The 21,716-nt window shown below is 34.8% G+C and overlaps 1 protein-coding gene across 2 annotated transcripts in view; it reads left to right on the top strand.

The window, feature by feature from the left end:
* The window catches only part of LOC136031199 (U3 small nucleolar RNA-interacting protein 2-like), a 43,875-nt gene that overhangs the window by 5,198 nt on the left and 16,961 nt on the right, over positions 1-21,716 (top strand). For both annotated transcript variants that reach the window (XM_065710559.1, XM_065710557.1), the window contains exons 2-4: positions 12,566-12,779; positions 14,477-14,713; positions 20,104-20,219. In XM_065710559.1, coding sequence (XP_065566631.1) covers positions 12,566-12,779; positions 14,477-14,713; positions 20,104-20,219 — 567 coding nt within the window. The remainder of the gene's footprint in view (positions 1-12,565; positions 12,780-14,476; positions 14,714-20,103; positions 20,220-21,716) is intronic.

Raw genomic sequence — 21,716 nt, 5'->3', positions numbered from 1 at the left:
TATCCCTTCCAGACCTCCAAATAATCAAATCATTAAACAGTTTGTGGTAATGAACTGTAATAAGGAGCAACCTGGCTCAATAGCAACCAAAACTCTAAATACGGAATTTTTATAACAATATTTACATCAAAAGAATTGCATTTTAATGCTGATTTTAAACATATAAGTTTCATTAAGTTTAGACTTACCCATCAAAAGTTATGAGCCTGAGAAAATCTGCCTTATTTTAGAAGATAGGGGGCAACACCACTCAAAAGTCATATAATCTTAACGAAAATCACACCATCTGATTATCAGAGAACCCTACAGTAGAAGTTTCAGGCTCCTATCAACAAAAATGTAGAATTTTGCATTTTCTGCCAGAAGACAGATCACACATGCGTGTTTATTTGTTTGTTTTTTTCCAAGGGGTGATCGTATCGACCCAGTGGCCCTAGACTGTCGTGAGAGGGCTCATTCTAACGGAAATTAAAAGTTCTAGTGCCCTTTTTAAGTGGCCAAAAAATTGGAGGTCAGCTAGACCCCTCCCACCCTCATTTTTCTTCAAAGTCACTGAATCAAAATTCTGAGATAGCCATTTTATTCAGCATAATCGAAAAACCTGATAACTACGTCTTTGGGGACGACTTACTCCCCCACAGTCCCCATGGGAGGGGCTGCAAGTTACAAACTTTGACCAGTGTTTACATAGTAATGGTTATTGAGAAGTGTACAGACGCTTTCAGGGGGATGTTTCGGTTGGGGGAGGGTTTGAGGGGAGCGGGTTATGCGGGGCGAACTTCCCATGGAGGAAGACATTTTTGTAAAGGGGGTACAGGATTTTTTAGCATTTTTTTAAAGAACAATGAAAAAATAAATATGAAAAAAAATTCAACTGAAAGTAAGGAGTAGCATAAAAGCTTAAAACGAACAGAAATTATTACGCATATGAGGGGTTCACCTCCTAATACCTCGCTCTTTACGCTACAGTAATTTATTAATTTCAACTATTTATTCTACGGTCTTTGTGATTCAGGGATCATTCTTAAGGAATTGGGATAAAATTTAAGTTTTAGTGTAAAGAGCGAGGTACTGACGAGGGGATGAATTCCCTCATATACGTAATAAAAACATACGAATATAGAAGTTCGTTATGTAAGTTAATTTGTAATTTACGTATATTTTTACTAATAAAAACGTTCGTAAAAAAATTCTAGTTGCCTTTTTAAATGATAAAAAATTGGAGGGTAACTATGCCTACTCCCCTGCTCTTTTTTTCAAAGTCGTCCAATCAAAACTATGAGAAGGCCATTTAGCCATAAAAATAAATTAATACGCAAATTTCGTTTTAATTATTCATGTGCGGAGAGCCAAATTCAAAACATGCATTAATTGAAAAACGTTCAGAAATTAAATAAAAAAAAAACCAGTTTTTATAACTGAAAGTAAGGAGCAATATTAAAACTTAAAACGAACAGCAATTACTCCGTATATGGAAGGGGCTGTTCCCTCCTCGACGCCCCGCTCTTTACGCTAAAGTTTTTGGCTGTTTTAAAGAGTAGAGTTGAGAGAAAGAGTCAAACTTTAGCTTAAAGAGCGGGGCGTTGAGGAGAGAACAGCAACGGGTGATCGGATCTCAATGAAATTTGATATTTAGAAGTATATCATGTCTCAAAGCTCTTATTTTAAATCCCGACCGGATCTGGTGACATGGGGTGGGGGGTGGGGGGGAACCTAAAATCATGGAAAACGCTTAGATTGGAGGAATCGGGATGAAACTTGGTTGGAAAACTAAGCAGAAGTGTTAGATACGTGATTTACATAATTGGAAAGGATCCGCTCTATTGGGGGGGGGGTAATTCAGAAAAATTAGAAAAAATGACGTATTTTTAACTTACAAAGGAGTAATTAGATCTTCTTGAAACTTCATATTTAGAAGGACCTCATAACTCAGATCTCTTATTTTAAATCTCAACCGGATCCAGCGTCATTGGGGGGGGGGGGGCAGTTGGGGGGGGGACCGGAAATCTTAGAAAATACTTAAAGCGGAGAGATCAGGATGAAACTGGATGGGAAGGATAAAAACCTGTTTAAGATACATGACTGACATAACCAGGCCGGATCTGCTCTCTTTGGTGGATTTTTTTTCGGGTGGGGGGGGTGTAATTTGGAAAAATGAAGTATTTGTAACTTACGAAAGGGTGACCAGATTCTAATGAAATTTGATATTTAGAAGGATCTTGTGCTTTAAAGCTCTAATTTAAATTCCGACCAGATCCTGTGACATTTGGGGGAGTTGGAGGGGGAAACCAGAATTCTCGGAAAACGTGAAAATTGGTGTATCTTCATCTTACGTATAGGTAATCGTATCTTAATCAAATTTGATATTTAGAAGGAATTCATGTCTCAGAGCTCTTTTTTCAAATCCCGACCAGATCTTTTGACATTGGGGGGAATTGGAGGGGGAAATTTTGGAAACCACTTGGAGTGGAGGGATCGGGATGAAGCTTGATGGATAGAATAAGCAAATGTCTGATACTTGATTGACGTAACCGTACTGGATTCGCTCTCTTTGGGGGAATTGGGGGGAGGTGTTCAGTGATTTGGCGAGTTTGGTGCTTCTGGACGTGCTAGGGCGATGAAAATTGGTAGGCGTGTCAGGGACCTGCACAAAGTGACTTAATAAAGTCATTTTCCCAGATTCGACAATCTGGGGGGCTAAAGGAAGAGGAAAAATTAGATAAAATGAGGTATTTATAACTTACGAGTGGGTGATCGGATCTTAATGAATTTTGATATTTAGAAGCACATCCTGACTCAGAGCTCTTATTTTAAATCCTGACCGGCATTAAGCATCTGATTTTCTTTTTAAATCAATCTATTTATTTTTAGAATTTTGTTAGAGTTCATACCATATGAGCTCTTGGCTCTTAGCTCTTCTTGCTTCGTCACAAGTGCCATATGAGCTCTTAGCTCTTGTTCTTTAATTTTATTTAAAAAGCCTGATTTTCTGTTTCTCATCAAACTGCTATAATCTTAGTTTTAATGGAAGGTGTTGCCTATTTTGCTTTTTATTATTTACTTTTCTCTTCAGGCAACAAAGCGCTCTGTGTTGTGTTTTGTTTTTGCCAAATGTCTTTTAACCTGATCAGAATGGTAAGGAGTTTGTTTGGAATATTTTCAAGATCTTTATCAAGGTTCTCTTCTATTTTTGGATAGCGAATTTTTATTAGAAGCATGTAATAGTGGCATTTGACTTGTTGGGAACTGATGGTGTGCAATATGATAAAATATTCAGATAAGGCATACCATTTATCTCAAAAATAAGGTAAGAGAAGAGGGGTTCAAATGTTTACCTCCATCCCCAGCTGACACGGAATACTTGATTCACACTGTTTTAAATATTTTTGTGCTATGAGACTGAAATTCCCCTGAAAAGGTATATCCCCTTCCCTCTTCTGGAAGGTTGTTCTGATACCCCTCTAGCCTAATCTGTTGGCTGTTTTCCCCAAATATTGCTAGTTTTTTTTCATTATTATAATTTTTTTAATAGCGACCACAGTTCCACGACTATAACCATAAAGACTCTATCCATGGGAACCATAAAGACTGAAATTTTGTTCCACATGTTTCCTAAAATTTTCGAGAGATTTATTTATTTTGCGATGTATCACAGTGAGTGTGTACTGCGAGCGTCAGGCATACGCCTACTGCACAGATATGTCATTCCACTTGTTTTGAGACCCTGCATGCCCCTGGATTCTCCCCATTATACACAGTTAATCATATATATATATATATATATATCATGAAAATCCGCTCTATTGGAAACACAACTCAAAATAAATGGCGCTGCGTCATCATTTCTCGAACCTCCAAAATTAGTTGAAAATTTCTTTAAGTATTTCCAGATAATTCTTTTGATATTTATTTAAAAGTTCGTTATAATGAAAACTAAATTTTTTAAATTGCCAAGTTAATTTATTTGCAGAAAAACCTCCTGATATCAATTTTTGGCTTAAGATTTTACATCTATTTTTTAAATCAATATAATTACTACAAATTCTTGCATAACGAAGTAACTGTGAGAAAAACGCCGAATATGTGATATTTGAGTGTATATTACTTTCAGGGAATGGGAAACTAATCACTTCAAAATCAAAATCATCCGTTTTATTATACATTTTAAAACTTAATTTATTATTATCACACATATTAATATTTGAATCTAAGAAATGATCTTCATGACCAGCGCCATGACTAGGTTCAAGAGTAAGCTCTGATGGATATATATTTTTAGAAATATCAATGAAATCCTTACAATTTAAGACCAAAATATCATCTAAATATTTTTTGTTATATATATATATATATATATATATATATATATATATATATATATATATATATATATATATATATATATATATATATATAGTCTATATAAACAGTCAACCCCCCTCTTTTTGATGTTAGGGATTAAACCCCTAACAAACAGTTTTTCAAGACCATCTCTCACCAGAGCAACCTATGGATGAAGCTGATTCAGAAATAGCAGCATTATAACTGGAAATGATTCACCAAGGAGAGAAAGCCCAACACCACTACCACCTGATTACCTTACTAAAGATGGCTTTTAGATAGTCCAACAACCAAAGAGAAATAAGAGAGAGAGACCAGAAGATTCCCCCCTTCCCCAGTAACAAGACAACCCAAAAAAGGTCTTCAACCCCAAGACAACCATCCAGAAACCCCTCTCCTTACTTACTAGGTGAAATGTCAGCTATCCGGCTTTCAGGGATAGATAGGTACATTCACTTCTCAATAAAAGATGTTGAAAAAATTCGTAAGACTGGCAAATTGAGGTCTAACTTCAAAGTAAATGTCCTCAGATCAGGTGACATAGACATTTATTTGCAGAATAGGCAACTTACACAATAAGCCCTGCAGATTAAAGAAGTCCTTAACTTTGCAGTAAAGGCAGAAGAAATAAAACTCAAAGTGAAGTAATCCTGTAAGGTGGTAGTATATAATATCACATCTGATTATTCAACACAAGAAATCAAAAGCAGCTGTTTTGATGAGAGAGGAAATCAGCTTGAAGTCCTAGAGGTGACAAGACTAAAAAGAAAAGTAGCAAACCAGATGCTTGAAAGTAAGTCAGTTGTATTAATCCTTAAGCAACAGACCCTTCCACAAAAAGTTTTTGTGATGGGAAATCTGAAGCCAATAAAGATATACAAAGAAAAACCAATGCAGTGCAAAAAATGTTTTCTATTTGGACATACAGAAAATAGATGTTTAGCCACTGAAATTTTTTTGCACAAGATGCTGTGAGAAAGATCATACTAAAACAAGCTACACAAAATCAGCTTTTTGCAAAAACTGCAAAGGAGCACATAAACCAATAGAAACTACTATTTGCAAAGCATATGTAAACCGTTGCCAAATTTTAAGGGTGGCAGAGACCCAGCAGATTCCCATTGGAGTAACAGCAGCAATGATTAAAGAACTCCCCCTTCCTGGCCCTACAGAAGCTCTAAAAACACCAAACTCTTTACCCCCCCATTCCAGACCCAATTTTGTGGCCCCTGTTACTTGGTCCTACAGGGCCAATTCAAAAACAACAGCAAAAACATATGATAACACCTCGAACCCCTACCACTAACAGGCCCACACCTAAACCTATAACCTTGATCCGAAAAGCATCACAAACCTTCCGGAGTGGAAGTTCAGCCATAGAAATCCAAAATTAAACTTTTTATGCCTCAGTAGCATCAATCCCTAATTCAACCTCAATTACTGGAACATCCAGACCAACAACCCTACCAGGAATTCCCATAGTTACTCATAATCAAAATTACTCCCAGAATGCAAGACTGGTGAGAGAGACAAAAGAAAGATTAGAAGGAATGATGACAGTAATTGCTGTAATGGAACTTATCAACAGCAGCAACTTTCAGGAGTCAGTGAAAGCTCTCCTGAAAATGGAAGTTATTCAAATGTTCTTTGGCCCGGACATTTCCACCTCTGCAAATAATATATTTCAAGAGATGACCTCAGAAGCAAGGAACTTGGAATCAAACCCACTTATAAGCAGTGAAGAAAGTTTTAGGACTCCACTAGCCAAGTTTTAGGGACTCCACTAGGCAAGTGGCTCAGAATAATGACGAATTAAGCAATCACCGCACCACTTCCAATCCCCAACAAGATGGCAGTCAATAACCCCGCTGTCAAAGATTCAAAGTCTTAAAAAAACCCTTGCAGTTCTTCAATGGAACACGATTTCATCAAATAAAAAGAAAACAGCTCACCTGACACAATTTATCAATAAAAGAAGGGTAGATATAATCTGCCTGCAGAAACCAATCTAAATGAAGCCAAAAGATTGGAAATACAAGGGTATAGAATATACAGGAAAGATAGGAGCTCTTTAAGAAGAGGAGGAGGAGTTGCTGTTCTTATCAGAGAAGACCTTAAACACAGAAGTGCCATTGGGGGGGGGTCAGGGTTGGGCAAATACCCACCCCAGATTTTCCAGGGGGCCCAAGCTTCCACCAGAAAGGGCCCTTTGTCGGCCATAATTATCCATTTTGTCCAACATAATCTATTATGTTCAAATGATTTGAATTAACTGCACGCCTATTAACCAAAGAGCGTAATAACCTGACGACCCTTGGGGTAATTACGCTATTTGCTATTTATCATTGTAAACTTTGAAAGTAGGTTAGATTCATTATAAAAGTCTCAGGCTCTGTCAAGTGCCCATTTCCTAGGTGATTATATTAATGTTATAAATTTTGAATATTTGCAATAATTCCTTAAAGTTGACATTAAAATAGGTCAATTCCTGTCAAATGTTTCGATGTTTATTTCCTTGATTTAGTGAATATAAGCCACCGTTTTAGATTGCTTGAGTCAGTTCTTATTCTCTTTCTGTCCTTGTTTTATGTACATTTACTGTATCATATGTGCAAATAGACATTTTTATGCTCAACACATAAACCTTATGAAAGGTAGAGACGCTTGACATCCTCTATCAGTCGAAACCCAGATTGTAGGCCAACGCTACCATAAGATTCTAAAGACGAGAGCACAAAGAGAAGTAGAAGACTTTACATCGTTAAGCCTATTAGCTTTTTAGTTAGGTAAATATAAAGGTATTAATAGCCATTAGCATTAGAACTCAAAAGATCACCAAGCATCTGAAACAATTTGTGACAACTTTGACGCTAGGAAAAAACTTCGTCCAATCTAAAAATCGGACTACTACTTTGGCGGATGAAATGAAGCGAGAGTACTCCGAGACTTTTGATCGTCTACTAGCCGAATTTGATGGAAGGTTCACAGATAACTTGCCAGTGCTGAGCACACTCGAAGCCTTGGGTCCAAGCTCGAAAAAGTTTATGGACACAGAGTTGCTCAAGCGTTTCTTCGCTCTTTACGGCGAGCTGGATATCGAGGACATTCTTCTCAAATCTCAAGCTCGTATTGCCAAGCGTTTCTTGCTGGATGAGGAGAAAAAGTCGGAAAACTTCCTAGACATTGTCAACCATCTTCAGGCATTACCAGTGGCTAACTCAGAAGTAATTAAAGTACTTCGTATTGCTGCCACACTTCCTGTGACAACAGCGAGCTATGAGCGTTTGTTTTCTAGCCTAGAAATTGTGAAAAACTACCGGTGGTCTACAACTGGGGACGACCTCCTTTTGATGTTTGCGGAGAAGGATTTAGTAAAAAATTGGACTACGACCAGCTTGTTGACAATTTTGCAAAGATCAAACCTCGGCGGTTCCCCTTGTTACCTTGAGTGTTGTAATATTTTTTTTCTCTTGTTATGTTTTTCCTTCTTGTAAATATATTTGATCTGAAAGATTTCTGCTGAAGGAAAACCGAAATTTTGGTTACAACCCTCAGCATGTTAATGAAGATTACTTTCACGGACGTATTGTTTAGTTAAATAAGAAAATTTCTCGCTGAGGAAGGCCAGCCTGTAGTCTGGTTGAATTTTCCACTTTCAGTTTAATCACTTAACCTCGTTGATTGTGATTTTTGATGTTATAATTTATCTTAGAGGTTAGTGTGGCTGAGTTGCACATTCAGTTACTGTACATTTCCAAGCAACACACGGGTGCTGAAAATGTGTTTTACTTAGAATGTTCGATCGATGTGCTGCCAAAACCCAAGAAAAACATTTTTTCTTACGCGACACGAAGTGAGTCGGGGGGGGGGGGAAGATGGAGTTCATGCCCACCCCAAGATTTGGCCCAAATGGCGCCTCAGCATAAACATAGTAGCCTTATTAATATTAATCTCACCCATGATAATGATGTTGTTGGTATACTTTTAGAAAGAAAAGATGGAAAAATAAAAATACTCGTATAATAACCCAGATGGAAATTTAGACATTTTGAGTAATATTGAAAAGCTAGTTACTTCAGAAGATGAGCTATTAATTGTTGAGGATTCTAATGGTCATAGCAAACTTAGGAGTGATAAAAAGCCAAATAAAACAGGGAAGAGGATAGAAAAAATTATTGAAGAGGGAGCAAATGTAATGGTATATAGCCCAAAGAATTTAAACACATATTCTTGCCCAAGAAGTAAAACCACTTCCACTATAGATCTCCAGATTGGAAGCAGCTCCATAGGAAATACTATTACAACTGAAAGAATTGATGAATTGTTTGTTCACAGACCACTATGGGGTATTAACATCACTTTATTGGATAGATAGCATTTTAGAAGAAGGCCCCCCTCAATTCCGAAACAGAAAAGCAAATTGGCCATGGTTCCAGAATTTTCTGGGGATACATAATTACATTGAAGTAGATGCATATCAGAATCCAGAAGAAGCCGCCACGGAAACGGAATAGGTATCCTTCAATTAAACGTCTTATAATTCTCAAGAAGTGTTAAGAGAACTATTGTTAAGAGAACTATTGTTAAGAGAACGATAGGAGAGGCAAAGAAAACAGCATAGTCCAATTTTTCAATTGGACCATGGACCACAAATTCACAAATTTATAGCCTGCATGAATGGCAATCGAATCAAAAAGTCAGGAACAATGCTACCCTCTGGGAAAGGAAGGAGTCATCTTGGAAACTGAAAAAGAAAAGGCTGAGACCCTTGCAAATGCTTTTGAGTACCCCTCTCCCCTGACGTTTCCAACTCCAAAGTACATAGAGGAGGACTACAACCCAAATCTTTGCCTTATCAAGATGACTTACTGAAACCCTTCACAAAAGATGAATTAAATATGGCAATTCAAAATTTGAAAACTCCTTCAACGCCTGGAATTAACAAGGTAGACAACCTATGGTTAATAAAAAGCCCTGAAGAATTAAGAACAGGAATATTAATGGTATTTAACCGGTGTTAGCTTAATAGTACTTTCCCACAGATATGGAAACCCACCATCATAAAAGCAGTTCTCAAAATGCAGAAGCCGAGCAACGACCCTAAGTTTTACCGACCTATTTCTATATTACCCTGCCTGGGAAAATTATTAGAGAAATTGGTCTACAAAAGGCTGGAGTGGTTCATGGAAAAGAACGAGTTGATTCAGGCTAAGCAGACAGGCTTCAGGAAATATCACAGTACATTAGATAACATAGTCAGATTAGAAAATTTTCTAAAAACAGGATTTGAAGAAGGAAAAATATCCGTGGTAGTCTTGTATGATTTTGAAGGAGCTTACAATAATATGTGCCATAAAAAAATGACTTTAAAATGCTAAAGTTCGGATTCCCACAAAAAATAAGCCTTTTTATTGAAAGTTATTTAGAAGGGCGAACTTTCTATGTAAGAGTAGGGAAGGAATTTTCATCCCCTCGATTAATAAAACGTGGCCTTCCGCAGGGAGCAAATTTAAGCACTCTGCTTTTCCTTATATTTATATCTGACCTTTAAACTTCCACAACCGTTGATTTTAGAGGCATGTTTGCTGATGACCTACTAACAATGAGTCCCATTGTCCACCGAAAAAAGCAAGGTCATAGTTTTCCTTAGGAAAAGAAATACCCTCACCAATCCAGAGATCAGGATAAGTGGAAGAACTCTAGAAGTCGCAGCTTCAGTAAAGATTCTGGGAGTCTATTTTGACAAAAGGTTTACATGGCAAACACATTTGGAAGCCACCAAAACCTCTTTTTTGAAAAGACTGGTTTTAATGAAGCGAATGGCAGGGACCTCTTGGGGATCCTCATCAAAAATTCTGATGGATTTTTATAAATTGTATCTACGAGGGATAATTTAATATGGAATCTAGGCTTATGGTACAACATCACAAAAGCACCTTATAATACTTGAAACCCTCCAAAATTCAGCTATTAGGATCGCCTTCGGTCTTCCCAGCCACACTCCAGTTGACACCCTGAGGGGAATTGCTGGGGTCCCAAAAATAGAAGAGAGAATGGAGATTCTATCAACAAAGTACTTTCCGAAGATCCAAGCTTTCGGCCCTAAACACATAGTCACTTCCACACTTCTCGAAGACCTAAGAAGCATATCCCAGAAACTTCCATCTGGAGTTAGGCTGTTCAAAGAAACTATTTTGAATTGGAGAAGTGAGACTGTATCTAATCCTTTACTTATGCCAGACTCCCCCCCCTTGGAGAATGGTTGCCCCTCAAGTCATTCTCGAACTGATCCCTAATAGTAAGGATAACCTTCCACAACAGTTGATAATTCAGCTATTTTAAGGAGTAAACAAATGAGTTACCTAGATTACATTGAAGTATATACAGATGGATCGCTAAGAGAAGGGAACAGAGCTGCAGGAGTATTCATACCAGATTTCAATTTGAAGCTGCTCCTCAGACTTTCTGATGGCTCCTTAATCCTATCAGTAGAACTGAAAGCCATTGAAATGGCTCTAAATACTCTCCTGCAGTCCCTCCCACCATAAAAAAGTGGTTATTTTTAGTGACTAAAAATCTGCCCTCCAACTGGTCTCAAAAATAAATTGGGAAGCCCCTGACTACGATTTGTCAGGGATTAGGAATTCCCTTCTACAACTTTCCAGACAAGGAATAGAAATTAAGTTCCAACACGTACCCAGCCACTGTGGAATCAAAGGAAATGAGGTAGCAGATGAGACTGCACAGCAGGGAGCAGATAGCAAATATCCAGAGTCTAACCAAAAACTATAAGGGATATTATGAGGAGCAGAATCAATCGTATTTGGACCAATTTATCTCCACAGCTTTCTTCCCCATTTCAATCTAGATTGGCCAGCACTATATATTTTCGAATCCGAGCTGGGTCAGTTTATTTTAAAAAAGAAAAATATAGAGCCAAGCAGTCACAGAGCCCATTGTGTAGGTTTTGATTGCAGTAGGAAGAATCTCTCCAGCATATTCTATTTGATTGTCAGGACCTTTTTCCCAAAAGAAGAAAACTTGTAGCTTAGATAAGAGACCAAGGCTTGCAGCCTACTGTAGCAGCACTACACTTTAAAAATCAGTTATCAGAGTTCTACAACCCTGATTTTCTCGGAGATTTCGGAGTTTCTAAAGGATATTAAAGTTACCTTGTGATTCCATTACTTTTTCACCTGAAAAAGTCAATGAAAATGAGCAGGCTTATTAATGTAGATCTGCTGTGCAGAAGAGAGCGAGAGTGAGTAGGAAGAGCCGTATTGGTACCAGCCGGCTTCTAGGCCTTGAACTGCCAGGGACAGGTAGCTCAAGTACTCGCACTTCCTACAAACCAAACAGAAGGGAGGAGAAGGTGACAAAGAAGGATATACCCTCATACAAATTCTGGAATTGGAACCTCGTGATGAAAACATTTTTGGAGGCCTGTTCTCCAACAGGAAGAAGAGGTCGTAACGGACAACTGAAGTCCTTCGACCAAAGTATAAGGAAAGAAGAAGAAGAAGACTCAAGAGAATTAAAGTGGTTACTATAATATTAGAGATTAGCTGCAAGGATGATTGCGACTAGACCCATAGACATGTTATTTTGTAACAGACTACAGACAGCTTTTATTTTTGCAAACTCCTTGTGTTGTTTTTTATTGATTTTTTTTCATGCTATCAACAATGGTTGTTTAGGCTATTTGAAGCAGTTTGATGCAGTTGAAACCGGTTGGTTCCATATTCTTGTTAGACAGGTTTTGGCTGTTAACCTGTTCCTGTATTATAATGCTTCTTCTGTATTATCTGGTATCAACTCAGATAATAAATATCCAGCTAGGTCAAGTGATCTCTACATAGAGCTCCTGGGGTTAAAGTATTCTCTTGTTTGCTGTTTTAATTAGTAACGGGCTCTTTGACAAACCAGAGTAAAGAATCTAGTTATTTCCTATAGAAGTTTTATTGAGAAAGTGGATTTTTGCAAATCCACTCTTATTCTTACATTCTTCTTACAAAAATTTTTATTCTTACAAAATATTAATTTTACAAAAATGGATTCTTACAAAAATATTAATTTTTGTGGATTCTATTTGTGAGAGAAAAAGAATGAGAGAGAAAAACGTCAAGAGCTATATTTCGGAAAACATTTTTAGATTTAACCAGAGTATAGTTCATTAGTTAAACATGTGTGTTTATAAATTTGTTTAAAAGCCTTTGTGTTTTAGGTGAAACCCTCAAAAGGTAGTGCAGCTAAAGTGCCCAAACTTAAAAAGACAAAACTAGAAGATGAAGAAATTTTGAGTGAAGAATCAGATATAGAGGAGGGAGATTTGAGGAGTCAAAGAGAAAAAACTCCCATATCTGAAGATGAAACAGAAACAGCACAAGAAAAAAGGTTAAGGCTTGCAAAAAAGGTTCTTGAAGAAATTGAAAAGCAAGGTTAGCTGATTTATTTACATATGCCAGTCAGTAGAAGCGCTTAAAAATTTAAGTTATTAGATATAGAGCCCCAATTTGTTTACTATTGTTCCATAAATAACACTATTACCCTGATAATGTTGATTATGAACACTTCTGTTCTCCTAGTTTATATATAACCAGTTAGCTGGTTACACCTATTTAGCTGGCAAATATCTACTGGTGAAACGTCTGCCCCCCTAGAACACCCTTCTAGATTTTGAAAATACCCTCTTCTTTTGGCATTTCCACTGATATCCTGTTTTGGTATTTTCTGTGAAAAAAAAAAGAAAAAAAACAACATTGTCCCACCTACACTCTGATAAATAAATTCCCCCTCCTAGTTTTCATGAATTCACACACTGTCTAGAGGGTCATCCACTATGAATAAATTAAAAAAACTGTAAATTACCATCTGGCCTTAGGAAGATTTTGGTGGGGTAGCAGGCAGGTGAAATAGAGCTCTGCTTAATTATTTATTTTAATTTGTGTTTGTTTTAAGTTGAATTTATTTGTCCATAGTAGTATCTGCTTATCTTAAGCTTGTACTGCCATAAGAGCTGTTTTCTGTTCATTTTCAGTTTTGACATTGCATTTTAGTTTTATTCATTCACTTTTTTAAGTTGATAAACTGAGTGAGCAGGGATTTTGTAGTAAAATATTTTTGAATGAATTTAAGAAAGAATTGCTCGTACTCTGTACCAGGAGTATAGCCTTAATTTCTGAAGTTATTTTTACAGACTAAATAACTAAGATATTCTTTGCATACTTGAAATGTTCAACAAATCTTGTTTTCAGCTGACAAAAAAAAAGTCATTGACTTCTGCTTGAAAAGGCCCATTTATAAGTCAGTATTCATTTCAACAGTTTACATCTTTCAGTAAAACATAAGATGTACTTGTTTTCGTTTCATAGTTTATCGAAGTATGATAGAATAGAAGAGAAACATAACAAAAAATGTTGAGAAGTATATAGCATATGCTTTAAAACAATGTGAGTGAACTGACTTTTCAAAGTCTAGTTGAGTAATATATTACATCCTCAAATGTAGCCTCGTTTTGTCAAGAGCCTTTTTGGTTTCTGGTTAAATTTTGATGGTTTTACTAAAATTTAGAAAGAACTTCTTCGACATGCCTGTGCAATAGTGGAGAAATCCCCTAAGGAATATTATTATAAATTTTGATTTTAAAATACACTTATCGATGATTTAAGGCGCCTTTGTTGAAGAAAAAATGGTATTTTTGTATTTCCTGTCATGTAGCAGGTTATCATATATAAAGTTTGGAAATGGCTCATTTGATCACAAGTTATGAGACTCAGTACTTACAAACCCTTTTATTAACTAAACGTTCTTAAGTAATAAAACGAAACAGAAGGCACCCAACCATCGTTTTTGCACCCTATCTAGTCCAGTTGTCCCAAATAGCATTGGAATAAAAATGCAATATCTAATTTTAATCAAACCCTTCGAAAGGTCTTATTAGATTAGGACATTTGGGTGGGTCAGAGGGGTTTAGAATATCTAAACTCAATATTTGAGGTAATTTCCTTTTTTTTCTATTAAAAAAAAAAACTCAGAAACTGATACTTATTCTTCTTTTGAAATAATTAATCTCATAACTCTTATTTATTTTTATTATATACTGATTTGCTTGTTATTTTTTCCAATACAACTTAAGAAAAAGAACGGTTTGTTGAAGAAGCTGATGTAACAGAAGCAGTTGGCAAACGTTTGAGGGAGGAAGCCCTGGAACAAGCTGGAAAACTGAGGCGAAGAGTTGCTGATACTTTAGAAGTAGATGCTGAACATTCATTTTTCCTGAAATGTAAGGACCACAAACTTAGTGTAACATGTGCAGTTGCCTCTTCAGATGGACTAATGTTTTCTGCCAGTAAGGACAGTAGCATTGTTAAATGTAAGTAAATTTTTCTTTCGTGACTGCTAATAATTCATAACTGATATAGTCGTGATTTTATGTATATATATTATCTACAATGCGTCCATGCGTTATTCCTAGGACAGAACTAAGGTAGATAGTCATAGAACAGGTAATAAGGTGGATAGAGTATATATATATATATATATATATATATATATATATATATATATATATATATATATATATATATATATATATATATATATATATATATATATACTAGCTGTTGGGGTGGCGCTTCGCGCCACCCCAACACCTAGTTGATGGGGGCGCTTCGCGCCCCCCCCAAGCCCCCCCGCGCGCGTAAGTCGTTACGCGCCATAATAGTTACGCGCCATTGTAGTTGTGTCCCTATGTCCCACCTGTGAATATAGATAGATATATATATATATATATATATATATATATATATATATATATATATATATATATATATGGTTTTAACTACGTAAAACTTGCGAATATACAACATTCTTTGCTGTCCCATTGTCTTTGCATATAAATAGATTGTCAGGTTTACCGACTCTTGAACATGCAACATATAATGGTCCATGGGAAAACAATCTGTATTCAGATCTATACCTCATGATTCTAATGATTGCCCTTGAGCTTTGTTGATGGTGATTGCTAATCGACCATTCCCTGTCCCGGTGTCCCGGTCGTCATTTTTTATTAGTTTTTAGTTTTTTTTTCTTTTTAGTTTTTTTGTAGTTTTTACCTTCTTTTTAGTTTTGTTAGTTTTTTTTTTTACTTATGTCCTGGTCGTCATTTATACTCCCTGTGTCCCGGTGCTTTGTTGATTGCTAATCGAACATTCCTTTTGTCCTGGTCGCTTTCTCTTTGAGTGTCGTCATTTATTTTTTTCTTTTTTAGTTCTTTTAGTTTTTACCTTTTTTAGTTTTTTTTTAGTTTTTTATATGAAAATTTTTTTTAGTTTTTTCCTTTTTTTCTTTTTAGTTTTTTATTGGTTTTTACCTTTATTTTAGCTTATTTTTCAGTTTTTTCCTTTTTTTTAGTTTTTTTTTATTTTTTATTTTTTTTAGTTTTTTACATTTTTATAGTTTTTTTAGTTTTTTTAGTTTTTTAGCTTTTTTACTTTTTTTATTAGTTTTTAGTTTTTTTTGTAGTTTTTGCCTTTTTTTAAGTTTTGTTTTTCTCCTTTATTTTTTTCCTTTTTTTTTCTTTTTAGTTTTTTTGTAGTTTTTACCTTCTTTTTAGTTTTGTTAATTTTTTTTTTTACTTATGTCCTGGTCGTCATTTATACTCCCTGTGTCCCGGTGCTTTGTTGATTGCTAATCGAACATTCCTTTTGTCCTGGTCGCTTTCTCTTTGAGTGTCGTCATTTATTTTTTTCTTTTTTAGTTCTTTTAGTTTTTACCTTTTTTAGTTTTTTTTAGTTTTTTAGATGAAAATTTTTTTTAGTTTTTTGCTTTTTTTCTTTTTAGTTTTTTATTGGTTTTTACCTTTTTTTAGTTTTTTCAGTTTTCTTTTAGTTTTTTATTGGTTTTTACCTTTATTTTAGCTTATTTTTCAGTTTTTTCCTTTTTTTTAGTTTTTTTTAGTTTTTAGTTTTTTTAGTTTTTTACCTTTTTTTAGTTTTTTTAGTTTTTTTAGTTTTTTAGCTTTTTTATTTTTTTTATTAGTTTTTAGTTTTTTTTGTAGTTGTACTTATGTCCTGGTCTCATTTATACTCCCTGTGTCCCGGTGCTTTGTTGATTGCTAATCGAACATTCCTTTTGTCCTGGTCGCTTTCTCTTTGAGTGTCGTCATTTATTTTTTTCTTTTTTAGTTCTTTTAGTTTTTACCTTTTTAAGTTTTTTTTAGTTTTTTAGATGAAATTTTTTTTTAGTTTTTTGCTTTTTTTCTTTTTAGTTTTTTATTGGTTTTTACCTTTATTTTAGCTTTTTTTTCAGTTTTTTCCTTTTTTTTAGTTTTTTTTATTTTTTATTTTTTTTAGTTTTTTACCTTTTTTTAGTTTTTTTAGTTTTTTTTAGTTTTTTAGCTTTTTTACTTTTTTTTATTAGTTTTTAGTTTTTTTTGTAGTTTTTGCCTTTTTTTAGTTTTTTCAGTTTTTTTTTAGTTTTTTATTGGTTTTTACCTTTATTTTAGCTTATTTTTCAGTTTTTTCCTTTTTTTTAGTTTTTTTTAGTTTTTAGTTTTTTTAGTTTTTTACCTTTTTTTAGTTTTTTTAGTTTTTTTAGTTTTTTAGCTTTTTTATTTTTTTTATTAGTTTTTATTTTTTTTGTAGTTTTTGCCTTTTTTTAGTTTTTTTAGTTTTTTAGCTTTTTTATTAGTTTTTAGTTTTTTTTTGTAGTTTTTGCCTTTTATTAGTTTTTTTAGTTTTTTAGCTTTTTTATTTTTTTTATTAGTTTTTAGTTTTTTTTTGTAGTTTTTGCCTTTTTTTAGTTTTTTCAGTTTTGACGTCACCTGATCCAGTTTTTTCAGGTGACGTCACCTGATCCATCCACAGATCCAGACACAGACAACTTATTTTTATATATATATATATATATATATATATATATATATATATATATATATATATATATATATATATATATATATATATATATATATATATATATATATATATATATATATATATATATATATATATATATATATATATTAGGGTGTCCCTTAAATTTAGAGTTAGATATTTTTTTATACATATCTTCTTAAAAGTTTCTTAGTAACCCTGCATTGTCTAGAAAAAAAATATTAGTTCGATTTACAAACTATAACCCGTGCCAACTTGCGATTTAAACATGTCCATACAAGTTGTGTAGGTACTACATGTTTAACTACATGTTTTATTTGTCATTTCATACGTGGTTGGAGATTATTACTGCTCCATTGTTCAATGCCCAAACATGTCGGTGGAATGACGGAGTGATAAACAAAATATTTTAATTCGATCGCCTTGCTATCAAATGAATTGTGCAAAATTACCCTCTAATCGACAAGTTCTCTCTGTTCTATTTAGTGCAACTCTTGTGATAAGAATTAGAACTCTGTTTCTAAGTGCAACTCTTGTGATGAAAGAATGCATCATATATTGGGAAAAAGCAAGCATTCCGACCAGGACATTTCCTAACTGCCTAAAGAAACTTTAATCGCATGTTTCTTAACTGTGTAAAGAAGATATGATATGTTTCACGTTTGGAGAGAGTTGCAAAAAATTGTAAGAAAACTCAGGTTGTGTTCAGAAGCCATGAAAACAATTTCGAAATTGATCTTGATAATTTCTTTGGTATTGCACATGCTGATGCTTTGGTGAGAATGAAAATAAAGGAAGATAATTTATTTTTAATGAAACAGAGAGAGCCAGGTCGACCGGGATGCTTGGGTGGTGTAGATAAAAAATTGGCGAAAAAAGAGGAAAGATCTAGACAACGACATTGAAAGATGATAAAAGGAATGTAAGACAAAGATAATCACTAGCTTTTGCATCTACTTCCACCACAAATAACTTAGAATGTCTAGAAGATTCAGACGAAGAACAGATCTTGAATGCTGAACTCAGCTTACCGGACGTCCCCTGCCATAAGCAAAGTTGAAAAAGAGGCAGAAAGAATCTCATTACACCTAAACTAGTTGCAGCTTTAGGTCGTTGCCAGTTAAGCATTAGAGACTCTGTTTACATTCTTAATGCGGTGGTAGAAGCGTTTGGTCTGAGCAGCGATAACTCCCCTATTAACAAATCATCGATTCAGCGAATCCGTACTGAAACTAGAAAATCAAGGAGAAAATCAAATCTTATTTCCAAAACAATGTACTCAACGTAGTCACAATCCATTAGGTAGGGAAACTTTTAACCGGGTCGGATGTACGAAGTTTAAAAGAAGAACGCTTGCCAGTTATTGCTTTGTTTCACGGTAGATAACATCTTCTTGCAGTGCTGAAACTAGAAAGTTCTTCTGGGAAACATCAAGTTAATGCTATCTCAACAGCTCTCTTTGACTGGAATCCTCCCGATAACGTACAAATAATGTGCTTCGACACAACAGCTTCCTATGCCGTTTCAATGGAGCTTGTGCTATTTTGAAGCAAACTTTAGGAAGAGAATTGCTGCTTTTCGCCTGTCGTCATCATGTTTATGAATTAGTCCAGATAAAACAGTGGTTGATGTTGTATTGGAAAAGAGCAAAGAATTTTCATCACTATTGCAGATCGACGACAGTTTTCTAAAGAAATTTTATCTTCATGGGACATTAATGCTGCTTTTCTGGAAGTTAAAAGAAGAATAAGTTATTTGAGAGTTGTGAATGATACTGCTGAAAGGGGTGTTAAATTAATGCAAGATTTTAGTGAACTTATCACGGCTGATCAAGAACAGAAACAGGTCTTGCTGCACAGTGTGCAGGAAAATAGAAAATTGTATCAGGAATGTAAAAAAAAAACCTACTCGAAAAAGAAGTTACCCTGACTGATTGTTATTAAATTATGTTTTTCATCAAAAATTAGTGTTTGTCTATTTGAATTTTTACTTTTATGTGCTTATTTTATAGCATTTATAATGATTTGTAGAAGACCAAAAGATCAGGACAAAATAACATTTTTTACTAAACTATGAAGCTCGGTCAGTACTGGTTGTAATAATGGTAGAAAGACGCATATATATATATATATATATATATATATATATATATATATATATATATATATATATATATATATATATATATATATATATATATATATATATATATATATATATATATAATATGTGTATGTATGTATAGTAGAGCCTTTGTCAAGTAAAACAGTGGAAATTAACAGTAATAGGGACTTATTGGGAGGGTGTAAAGAGGGAGGCTTTGAATAAGTTGAAAGAAGTGTGCGTAGCTGTGTTGACTTCAGGAGCCTTGGCGCTACAGTGAGTTGTTGATAGTAGTAGCTTTTGTTTTCTGTCGTATCTAGGTTGTTTTTTTTTTTCCAATTCATGTCACCCTCTCACTCTCAACTACAAAACTATTGGATAATGAAGATTTTGATACCAAATTGTTGGGCTGTGTCTTCAAAGGATTAAAAAGAAAATATTTTTTTTAAACAATTTGTCATTAAGAATAGTCAATATGAAAGTCAGTTTACTGTGATTTTGCTGCCCCGTATTGTTCGCTCCTGTTGCTACGTCTCATTACTCCTGCTGCTATGTTCTATTCAATTAACCGGTTACAAAACGAAGTTAGTTTGGTCACTGACTAGCTCACGTTAGTTCACTCTTTTTTTTACAGTAAACTTGTGACTATTCTAAGCAAACGATGATTATGAAATTAATCGAGATTTTACCACTAATCTGGAAAATCCCCCTTTATTTACTACAAGAGTTTTAATTTGTTTCCTTTCATTTTTTATGTTCCCAGGGTGCCTGGAAGAAAAAAAGAAGCTTAATTGCATTCGTGGAGGGAAGAATTCTGGGGAAAACGGACATACACAGCCTGTTCAGGCTTTGGCCTTGTCTACTGATGGAAAATTCTTGGTTCGTATTTTTTCTTTTCTTTTTGCTTCTTCTTCTTCCTTTCCTTTGTCTGAAATTCGTCCTGTCTTTGCCTGGAATCGAAATTCAAACAATAGATGTTTGGTCATCAAATGGCCCATACATTAGTATGGTATTCACGTGATGGTAAAACAGCAAACTCTTATTGATTATGTTATTGTAAACTGAAGACTGGCAGGACCAATACAGGATACTAGGATATACAGAAGTGCTGTTATTGATTCTAAAAGTAAAAACCGCCATCTGGTAGTGTCTGGGGTTGATTTAAAGCTGAAATTTCGGAAGAGTAACTACCTCCCGGGAAGTTCTGATGCTGATAGACCACAGGATGAGAATTGAGAGAAACTTTCCTGGAACAGTTGAATACTAAGCTGAAGAATCTAGAGTTTGACAACGCGGAAGATGGATGGAATAATTTTAGGGAAAAAATTTATGAAGTTGCTGATGGTGTTTTAGGGAAGAAAGTTAGTACCACAGCATGGAATATTCGTGGAAAAGCTTTCTGTTTAATAGAGAGAAGAAGGGACTTGCACGAGAATTATCTGAGTGAGAGCTATATAGATTTAGATATATCAGAACAAAAGGAATGTAACAAAATTGGAGCAAGTAGTAAAATATGAACTAAGGAGGTGTGAAGTGGAGGCCATGGGTAAATTTTCTGAAAATTCGGAAGATGCAGCTAGACGGCATAATGCTAGAATATTGTACTGTAATGTTAATAAATTAGACCGGGATTAGTCAATCTGGACTTGTCCCAGTTAAGGATAGGAACAGGGCCATAATTAGTAACAAGGAAAGAGTTAAAGAGAAATGGGTAAAACATTTTTAGAATATGTTAAACCGAGATAGAGCTAAGAGTGAGGGTGGTAATTATCGAGGCATTAGTCTGGTCTCTGTAGGTAGCAAATTACTGTGTAAGATGGTACTTTTAAGGCTGGGAGATGCTGTAGACAAAGTTTCAAGAGAAGCACAGTGTGGCTTTAGAAAATGCAGAGGATTTGTCGACCAAATTTTCACTCTTAGGTCAGTAATTGAGGAGTGCCTGAGTTATCAAACACCTTTGGTCATCATTTTTATAGATTATGAGCGAGGATTCGATTTTGTTGGTAGAAGAGTTTTAGCTAAGATCTTATCCTTCTATGGTACACCAGACAAATACATTAAAGTGATTAGTGCTATCTAGGAGAATGACACTGCTGTGGTTAAGGTAGGAAATGGGGTTAGCAGCTGGTTTCGTACTAAATGAGAAGTTAAACAGGTTTGTGCTCTGTCCCCCTGTATATGGATTATTTTGGATAGATTTTGTATTAAGAAGCACAGGAAAGGCAATGGGAGACCACGGAATTAAATGAAGAGGAAAAACTCTCCTGTACTTAGGTTGTATTGATTATTTAAGCATCCTATGAAAGTCTGAGCAAAATTAATGAACTTTTCGAGGTTTTACGAGTTCAAGGTGCTAGAATTGGTTTGAAAATAAAT

This window comes from Artemia franciscana, chromosome 9 (genome assembly GCF_032884065.1).
Source record: "Artemia franciscana chromosome 9, ASM3288406v1, whole genome shotgun sequence".
Lineage (NCBI taxonomy): Eukaryota > Metazoa > Arthropoda > Branchiopoda > Anostraca > Artemiidae > Artemia > Artemia franciscana.
Note: the sequence above shows the minus strand (reverse complement) of the source record. Positions and strands in the feature narration are given on the sequence as shown.